Here is a 9,820-nt window from a genome sequence, read left to right as displayed (position 1 = left end):
TCAAAATCTCTTTTGAATTCTGGGATTGCACCTCGGACAATATGAAAGGAGGCACTATTTTGCTTGAAGGACAACGTCATCTCTGTCTTCCACCTCTCTATCATAGCAAGCACTTCCTTGATCAAAGCAATTCGGACGATGGCTTCATTCTCCTTGGCTTAAGCATCAAGAAGAAAATACTCAATCTTCTCGAGCCGTTGTGCAGAATTCTCCCAACTTCGTGAGATGCCAAACATAACAACAACCTCACTCTAACCAGATTCAAACAATCCCAGGCCTGAGCGCACCCAAGACCTGTCAAAGAATTGAGTTATCTGGCATTGAGGTCGGCTATGCATCGACAAATTCACTTCTTTCCAAGCTAAGGTTGAATGCGCTCGTGGAGTTGAAACACATGTTCGCCAAACATAATAGAACACCATTGAGTCATCTAGCCTACTCGAATGCGCGCAAAGAGAAAATGTAACCAGCAATCTTCAAAGGTTGGACTCACAATGGCCCAGACCCGAGCGCACCCGAAATCTGATTAAAAGCCAATTGAGCCACCTGAAGTGCAAAGTAAACATCACTCAAATAAGGTCTTAGATGGGCTGCTGACATATTTTGATGAACTCTCTGAGGATGATCTTTAGTCAGGCTGATGGAAATGTCAAGACCGAAAAAAAAATAACAATAGATTCCAAACTTTGCAAATACTCAAAGCATCTCGTTTGGGGCAAAATCCGCCATGAAATTGGTTGATAAGACTGCGCCAATCTTGAACATAACCCTCCAAAATCATCATCACCAAGCTTTCGCTGCTGCCAGCTGCACAAAAAAAAAAAAAAAAAAAATTATTTAATAACAATAAATGGTTTGATAAAAAAAAAAAAAAATCAATTCAAAACTTGGGCCCATACTTTGTTTCCAAAATTGGGCCCGATTTATTTGATTTATAGAAATGGGCTTGGTGTAATTTAAGATGACCTCTCTACAAATTAAAGAAGCCCAACAATGAAGCCCAAAGCCCCACCAAAAGATGGCCCAACATAAATTCAACCAAGGGCTAAATTGCATACTCTCTCTTTTCCTCGGATGAGACCGCAGCCAACACTCCTAGGCGGCGCATCTCTTCTCATACTCTCTCTTCTCCGGCAACCGCCTGCCATCCGGCCTCGTTCCGGTCGCCTCTCCTCGCCATCTGAACTTTCGCGAGACAACTCAACAGACCCGCCACCGCTTCCGGAGACTGCCGCTGCGCACATAGCTCCGGCAAAATAGGGAAGCAACAAGGAGCTATGCCCGGCGCCGTCTCCTTCACGCCATCCACCTCACACACACACGCGCAGAAGAGAGGAGCAAATAAAGCATGACTTTGGTTTCCTGGGCAAAGAAGGAGCTGGCAAAACTTAAAGTTCAAAGCTCCAAGCGGCTGCTGCCTCCTCCTCAGCAGACCACCACCTTAAACACTTCAGTAAACAAGGTGTCAGAATTGGCTGCTGATTTGAGATGCACCAAATGCCAAGAGAAAGTCGCAGCCTTAGCTTCAACCTTAAATGATCTGGAGTCCATAGTGGTGCATGTTGTTGAGAAAAAGGAAATAGGTGGTCACTATGAATACCAGTATCCATCTCAACCAAATGATGTTGTCGACATGATATGGCAGACGATCTCACGCAAGAAAATGCCAATACGGTTGAGTCATCACCGGAGAAATAGATACAGCAGATCGCGATCTCACTGAGTTCTGAGGGGAAGGCGCGATATCCAGTGGCGTGCTCGTTTCTTGCAAGGCATCATCACCATTCAGAATCCTCCTCCCCCTTCTTAGAGCAAGATCTATGCTTCTCAGCCCCGAGACAGTCTCCAGCTCGACAAATAGAAGCGCGATGCACAAGACTGCGATGACCATCATCTCTCTCTTCTCCGGCAACCGAGCGCCACTGCGGACCTCCTCTGGATCTCCGGCGAACGGCGGCGAAAAGACCAGCTCGCTGTGTACACACTCAAAATCTCGCCTCTGAAAACGGTCCGCTGCCTTCCAACTCAGCCCCACCGAAGGAGCCACTCCTGCTGCCGTCCTCTCAGTCTCTGAAATCCGGCGAAGTCGCGTCCCGGTTGTTGGCGCCGCCGCTGCGCATTACATCCCCTCTGTCGTCACTGTATGCCGCCGTTGAAGTCTGAAATCGCCCATGAATTGTCGCTCGATGCCGCCCTTCTCTCCCTAAAAACCCGCTGCTACGCCCGCTGAGAAGAAGCTGGAGACTACTACAAAGCCGAAGCCAAATACCGCCTTAGACAATAACGTCATCGCGTCCAAGCCCGTTACAGCAGCGGCCGCGCCCGCTAAAAGAAGCCAACGACTGTGCAAAACTGAAGGCGAGACTGCATAGAAGCGTACCTCGAGGGAGCACAGCCCCGTCGTTGCCGATATGGCTCCTTCGCCGTCCCGAAACTCACGCCTTTTCCACCACCGATACTGTGCCGGTTTGCCCCTTCTGCAGGAGCAACATAGTCAAGCTTGTCGTGATTAAGCTCAGAGTCGAGAATGATATTGAGCGTGACCTCAAACTCCTCAAAGCCACGCAAGTCTTGGAGGTCGCGCGATTTGAGTGAGGGAAGCAGCAGCTTCAAGAGCCTATCAACAGTTGGCTCGTTTGGCAAGATGAGCCGTGGATCAGGCAGGTTTGCTGCTGAGGACGAGCTTCTTGATAAGCCATTGAGCCTTGAGACGTAGATACGGGGATCAAGAACTTCGACTAGGCAAAACAAGCTTCGAATCCGAGGGCCAGGGGTTCCAAAACTGCCATGAAGGAAGGTATACATAGCTTTCTCTGCATCTGCTTTGTAAGATTTCAAGAAAATTGAGCAAATGCAAGTTTGCAACTTTGCATGTTTTTGAGTAAAGGAGTATTTGCTACTGCTAAGGGAATTGGTGAATGAGGAAGAGTGGCAACATTGTCTGTATTTATAAGCAAACTTCTCACCAAAAATCCTAGCTACCTAATCCTAGCTGCCAGCATACAAGAAACGTGTGGAGTTCCAGCTGTTCTTCCAGCTATGAACGGCCCTTCAAAACAAGCTGTCAAAGCTTAAAAGGGACTACATTAAATGCAAGCAAGGGCACCTCCACAGCTGTTCAACAATAGCTGGCAGAAACTTGCAGCCAAAGATAAAGGTGGCAGTGGATTTAGGTGCAAAGTGGAGTGGTGTTGGTGGTTGACGATGGTCCCCAAAATAGGAGCTACTAAATATAAAAACAACTTTGGCCAAATAATTCAGTGACTTTAGAGAAATGGGTCGTGGAAAAATTGGATCACAGATGAATTATTATGGGCCCAAGTAACAAGTGTGAGGCGACTTGATTCTTTATCTCAAGGATGTAATTAAACCATTAATTGCTTAATTGCAATTATTTAGAATGCTCGACTTCCGGTGCAGTGCAAATATGAATAAGTTTGACTTGATCAAATCAAGTTAATTAATTCACTTTTGAATCAAATTCATGATGTTAAAAAAAAAAAAAAAAAAAAAAAAAAACTCCTAAATACGAGTATAAACTATTTATAAATTCAAAAGAAATTTAAGAACTCCTAAATACGAGTATAAACTATTTATAAATTCAAAAGAAATTCAAGCACTCCTAAATACGAGTATAAACTATTTAAAATTTCAAAATCAAATAAAAAACTCCTAAATACGAGTATAAACTATTTAAAATTTCAAAATTCAAATGAAGAACTCCTAAATACGAGTATAAACTATTTATAAATTCAAAGAAATACAAGAACTCCTAAATACGAGTATAAACTATTTAAAATTCAAATCCAAATTGAAGAACTCCTAAATACGAGTATAAACTATTTAAAATTCAAATCCAAATTCAAGAACTCCTAAATACGAGTATAAACTATTTAAAATTCAAATCCAAATTGAAGAACTCCTAAATATGAGTATAAACTATTTAAAATTCCAAAATCAATTTAAGAACTTCTAAATACGAGTATAAACTATTTACAAAGTTCAAGAAATTCAAGAACTCCTAAATACGAGTATAAACTATTTACAAAATTCAAAATCAAGAACTCCGCGATAAGAGTTTAAACTATCAAGATATATTTCGAGACTCGTCTATTACCAAAGGCATTTTGTCTATAAACAAGTCTCGATGGGGCAATTTGTAGGCAATTAAATTGTCGTCGAATTAAATCATGGCACGTGTAAATTCATGAATTAAATATTCAATTATATTTTCTATTTTATTAAATGGGATTTTATTCCTAAATTAAATAGATATATAATTAATATTTAATATAAATGAATTAATGGGCTCATGGACACCTAAAGCCCTAAGGCCCATGCATGGAGGCCCAAAGCCCATAAAGCCCACGAAGCCCATCTCTAAAATCTATAAATAGAGGTGTTGGGGTGCTCATTATAACAACTCGAAGGAGCGGAAGATCGAAGAGCATAAAGAATTCTCTCTAGTATCACAAGTTGAAGTGGAAGATTGAGGAGTTCAAAGAATTCTATCAAGTCTTCAAGTATTCATCAAGTATCCTTCAAATCTTCAAGATCTTCAAGGCAACATTCAAGTATCCTTCGAGTCTTCAAGTATTTGAGCATTCAAATCTTCAAGTATCCTTCGAATCTTCAAGTATTTGAGCGTTCAAATCTTCAAGTATCCTTCAAAATCTTCAAGTATTCCTGCAAATCTTTGAAGTGATCTTCAAGTATCCAAAGAAATCAAGTCCCAAAGCTTCAAGGCGTTCTTACAAATTCTAAGGACGTTCTTCAAATCAAATCAAATCAAGTTCGAAAGCTTCAAGGCGTTCTTACAAAATTCTAAGGACGTTCTTCTCAAATCAAATCAAGTTCAACGTTCAATTCAAAATCATGACTCAAGTCCCTTGGATTGGCGTCATCAAATCAAGTATTTCAATAACCTTCGAGCTTGTTCAAGAATCAAATGGAAGAGAAGAATCAGAGGATTAACTAGAGATTGCAACCCGCATAAATCTATCTTCAAATCTATCAAATTATTTTTGTAACGCATTTTGTATTTTATCAAATTGAAATACAAAAATTTGTGTTTACAGTAGAAATTGAAATCACTGTTGAAGCTGTTGTGCTTGATGCACATAAAAGGCTAAAATCTAGCTAGTTTTGATATTACGTACTATTTTGTTAATTCAGAGAAATGATAGTAATATTTTCTATGCATCTGTTTTGGATTGTTTTGATATTACTATTTTGTTAATTCAGTGAAATGATGTTCGCTATTTCTTCTTAATTTCTTGTTTGTGATTACATTTCTGTGATTGGAGGATTTCTCAGAAAAGGCATGATGCTTCATCTTAGCTGATCATTTATGGACAACAAGCATTCGTTATATGTATATCGAGAAAAAGCCAGCCGACATTCACGTATATAATACGCATATGCAGTTTTACATGATTTCTACCAGGATGGAGACAATTAATATTTTGTTTTTGTTTCTTCAACTATTTTTTTATTGATTTATAACATAATATCATCACGTTGATTTATGGTTAAAAACATGTAAACGCTGTAGATCATAGAAAATTTATACATTTTGAATATATGATAATAATAGAAAATGAAAATTTTATATGTTTTTCTTAATCTTAGATGTTCTTCTGGCTTTGGCACTGTATGGACTACAAAATTATATTCATATTTCAAAGAACGTTAATTATTTTGCAGTAAGTTAAATTTTCTTTATGTTTATATGTATTAATTTTAATGGGTGACTAGTGTAATACACAAGGGCTTGTTTGTTATGCACAGTGTAGGATAAAATCTATAACACCATAATATATTGTTTTGTTTCGTTGGGTTTTCCTGACAAGCTTTTAACGAGACAAAATATTTTTAGGGGTGAACATTTAAGGGGAAGTGTTGTAAATATATGTTAATATATTTTTCCTAGTATAGATGAAGATCAAATCCTAACTCTAGCTTAATTTGTATCTTCTTATAATACGCTTTGCAGATTTATTTCTCTACACTATTAACTCTTCTTATCATATTCTCTCTACTTTCAACAAGAAAAGGGAATAGGAGAGAAAACGAGAGATTTTGGGCTTTTTTAATTGTTTGTTGTGAAAACATCATCTTCATCCAATTAAACAATACATGTCGTTTCTATTTTTGTTCACGAGCATATTTATGTCATGTCAGCATGTTGGAATCCGACGAAATAGAAAAATGAAAAAAAAAAATGAGCAACTTTTATATATATTTGTATAAATTTTATCTTTTTAATAATTGAATAATATGTTATTTTATTATATTATATATATTGTATTTGTCTTTTTTACTTTTAGTGCAATTTTCTCAAGTTCCTTATTTATTTATTTTCTTTATCTTTATCTTTATGTAATTAATTATTCACATATACAAAATTTATACATTTTAAAATCATGTCTCGCCACGAGTACAACACTAATTTCCATACTATTGCCTAGAAAGACCTGTTACTTATACACTTTAATTTCGTTTTAACGTGGGCGGCTAGCTACAATTGTTTATGATGATCTCTACCAGGATGGTGATACTTAATAGTTTTAGTTTTCTTTTTTCATCTTTATAAAAAATATACTTATTTGAAACACGAACACACTATGCATGAAATTGCAAAACTTTTTTTTTTGTCTGAAGTTATTTGTTGTGAAATAAATTATTGCTTTAGTAATTGTTGCTATGTAGGCCGTAGTGTTATTTTTATCCAAAATAATACATTTTGGCTTGTTTGCTATGCAGATAACATTGATTATTAAGTATAGAATATATATTTATAATATCTTAATATGATGTTTGCTTTATAAATTAAAGTTCTGATTAAAGTTCTTTATAAATTGACTGGTTACTTATTATTTATATCTTTTAGATTTTATACGTAAAATAATATCTTTTTTATATATTTTACCAAATATAATATTGATATCTAATAAAATACTTAGATATCAGCATATCACGATAAAAATATCACACATTATCTCATGCCACGATACCATATATACCATCATTTCGTTGCAACTCTGAACACATTTAATTGCATCACATACACAAAATTAACACAATTTAGGAAGACGAGGAGTGAGAGTGACGATTGGTATGATAGATTGAACCCCATCTCGGTATATTTAATCTACCCAATTAGTTCCTAAGTTCAAAGAACAAAACTCGAATCAAGATCTTCTTCCAATTAACAACAATGGGCGGTGATTCTGCTTCCAGCGGATGTGAAGGGTTTGTATCACTTTCTTATGTATAGTATTTTTGAATTTGTTTTCGTCCTCACTCTTAATTATTGTCATTATAATATTTCGGCAGATTTCTGGAGGAAACGAGAGAGGCTTCTCCGGCGAACTTGCTAATCAAAGTTGAATCTTTTTCTTCATTCTCTGTTAATCATGGGCTTGGCAACTACGAATCGAGGGCTTTCGAAGCCGGTGGCTATAAATGGTGTGTTGATTTGTTTCTTTAATTTTACTATTAATGGTATAATTAGTTGGTTGAATCCAAATTTGCTATAAATCCTTATATATTTGGACAGGAAGCTTATAATCTTTCCAGAGGGTAAAGATGAAGGCTGCCACGTTTCTGTTCACTTGTGTATTGCAGAAACCAGTTGTTTGGCTGTGGGGTGGGAGATTAATGTCATCTTTGCCTTCTTTGTGTACAATCATCGCATGGAAAATTACCTCTGCTTTCGAGGTATTTAATTTTTGTTAGGGTTTTGCTCAACGTTTTTGTCGAAATCATATATGTTTTATGCAGGGACTACGCGGAGATTTAATGCAGTTGTTCCCAAATTGGGGTTTTCCAAATTGATCTCTAAGAAGAGTTTGATGGATCCCAGTAAAGGGTTCGTTGTAGACGACAGTTGTGTGTTTGGGGCCGAAGTTTTTGTCATCAAACCCCAACGAATTAATGAGTGTTTGAGCTTGGTGAAACTTACAGCTCCAACTATTCATGAATGGAAGATTTCCGGCTTCTCCAAATTGATAAACAATTCTTGGACTTCGGAAGAATTCGTTGTTGGAAATTACAAATGGTAACTTTAATTATGTTCATTTTGTGTGACCGTAGCAATTAAATTGATCCACACTCTTGCTGTGGAATAACAAATCTTCTAATGTTTATAGCAAAAAGTAAATGGATCATATTATGTTTTCTACAATTAGGTCATTAACATTCACAAATTGAGACAAATAATTAAATTCTAAATTCAACTACGGTGAATGTTTTTTATTATAAATATTAATAATGTTAATGTATAGTTCATTTGGTACTTATCGGAGGTATTCACATCGGAACATAAATATTGTTATACATTATTTTTGTGAATAAATGAGGAGTGCTAGAACATGACTCTTTAGATTACAAATTAATATCAGCCGGTGCAATCAGATGCACACAAGTTTTTTCTGTTAAAGTTTAAGTTGTTTGTGTAAATACTTTTTTAGGAACGTTACCCTGTATTCAAAGGGAGATGCAAAGGCAAACGGCAAGTATATCTCCATCTTTTTATCATGCAATGATTCGAATAGCTTCGCCCCTAATCACAGACTTAAAGCAGAGATTTGTTTGCGCATCAAAACTAAGCTCGGCCTCAACCACACTAAAAACTGTAAGTGTATTTTTAAAAAGTGAGTAGTACGTGTATTTATTTTCTAACTTACAAATTAATTAATATCAGATATTTTTTGGTTGCAGTTAGTCACTGGTTTATGTCATATGCACCAAGTGTTGGATATAGTGATTTCATGGCAGTTGCTGATATGAACGATCCCAGTAAAGGCTTTGTTGTCGGTGACTGTTGCATTCTTGAAACAGAAGGGTCGGTCGCAGCTCTTGTTCTCGATGCTCCTAAAATATAATACTCCTACTATAGTCTTCTGTTTCATGTTTTTATTTTATGTCTGGTATGGGAACTATTTTCATCGTCTTATTTCAACCATGTTTTTTTGTGTCTGGGAAATGAGATTTTTTGTTTGGATGCATGGTTTAATTTTGAAATGGGTTGCTACTCATTAACATGCACTGATTTGCTTTAGTTTATACAACAGAAATTAAAAACACCCACAAAGAAGCATTTTCTTTTTTCATCTTTTTTTCTTCTTTTTTTGGATTTGGAAAGTGACGATTCTTGTTTAACAGTACTTAAATGTAAATAATTATTTTCGAACTGATACGTTCGAATCAACTTAATTGCGTGCTTGGGGTTCGGCTATGTGATTTTGTAAGTTTTTATTTCTTAAATATTTTATATGGTTAATTGCCCCTAAATACATCACTTTTCTTTGAATTCTACAATTGCCTATCACCTTTAAAATTCGCCCCTAAATACACCACCTTTTCTTGAATTTTACAATTGCACATCACCTTTAAAGCCGCCCCAAAATACATCACCTTTATATTTTTTCTGTTTTTGCACATGACTAAAAAATCCTCAAGAAATAAATTAAAGTATTAATTTATAAATTTAAATATCTTTTTAGCAGCGAAAATATAATAAAATAAAATTCTTTATAAAGTTTAAAATCATATATATATAAAAGTATTTTCGTAAAGAAATAAATTCTCTAATAAATTTTTAGAAAGAACTTGAATTAAAAAAATAAACAAGTCATAACATTAAGAAAATAAATGAAACTTTTATTTTAATAAATTTCACACGAATTCGATATAATTTGAAATTTAGAGTTACAATAATCAAAAGTACCGCATGAATAATATAATGAGTTTGAAAGAAATATTTTTTTTAATTTTTTTTTAAAGAGGTTCGACGCGCCCATTCGACTCTCCATGC

At 35.8% G+C, this 9,820-nt stretch overlaps 1 protein-coding gene across 1 annotated transcript; it reads left to right on the top strand.

Annotated features, from left to right (window-relative positions):
• Positions 1 to 7,015: 7,015 nt before the first annotated feature.
• On the top strand, positions 7,016 to 9,027 carry LOC130996650 (uncharacterized). Its single transcript, XM_057921947.1, has 6 exons — positions 7,016 to 7,254; positions 7,339 to 7,470; positions 7,562 to 7,722; positions 7,786 to 8,062; positions 8,475 to 8,638; positions 8,725 to 9,027. Exons 1-6 carry the CDS (start codon positions 7,220 to 7,222, stop codon positions 8,886 to 8,888), a joined length of 933 nt encoding a protein of 310 aa, XP_057777930.1. The 5' UTR covers positions 7,016 to 7,219; the 3' UTR covers positions 8,889 to 9,027.
• Positions 9,028 to 9,820: the final 793 nt, after the last annotated feature.

Source organism: Salvia miltiorrhiza, chromosome 1 (assembly GCF_028751815.1).
Source record: "Salvia miltiorrhiza cultivar Shanhuang (shh) chromosome 1, IMPLAD_Smil_shh, whole genome shotgun sequence".
NCBI lineage: Eukaryota > Viridiplantae > Streptophyta > Magnoliopsida > Lamiales > Lamiaceae > Salvia > Salvia miltiorrhiza.
Note: the sequence above shows the minus strand (reverse complement) of the source record. Positions and strands in the feature narration are given on the sequence as shown.

Bases quoted from the DNA above. Each gene is read 5' to 3' on its own strand.
- LOC130996650 (XM_057921947.1), top strand. From the start codon at position 7,220: ATGGGCGGTGATTCTGCTTCCAGCGGATGTGAAGG. The intron at 7,255-7,338 runs GTTTGTATCACT...ATATTTCGGCAG, and splicing joins GCTTCCAGCGGATGTGAAGG to ATTTCTGGAGGAAACGAGAG. The intron at 7,471-7,561 runs GTGTGTTGATTT...ATATTTGGACAG, and splicing joins GAAGCCGGTGGCTATAAATG to GAAGCTTATAATCTTTCCAG.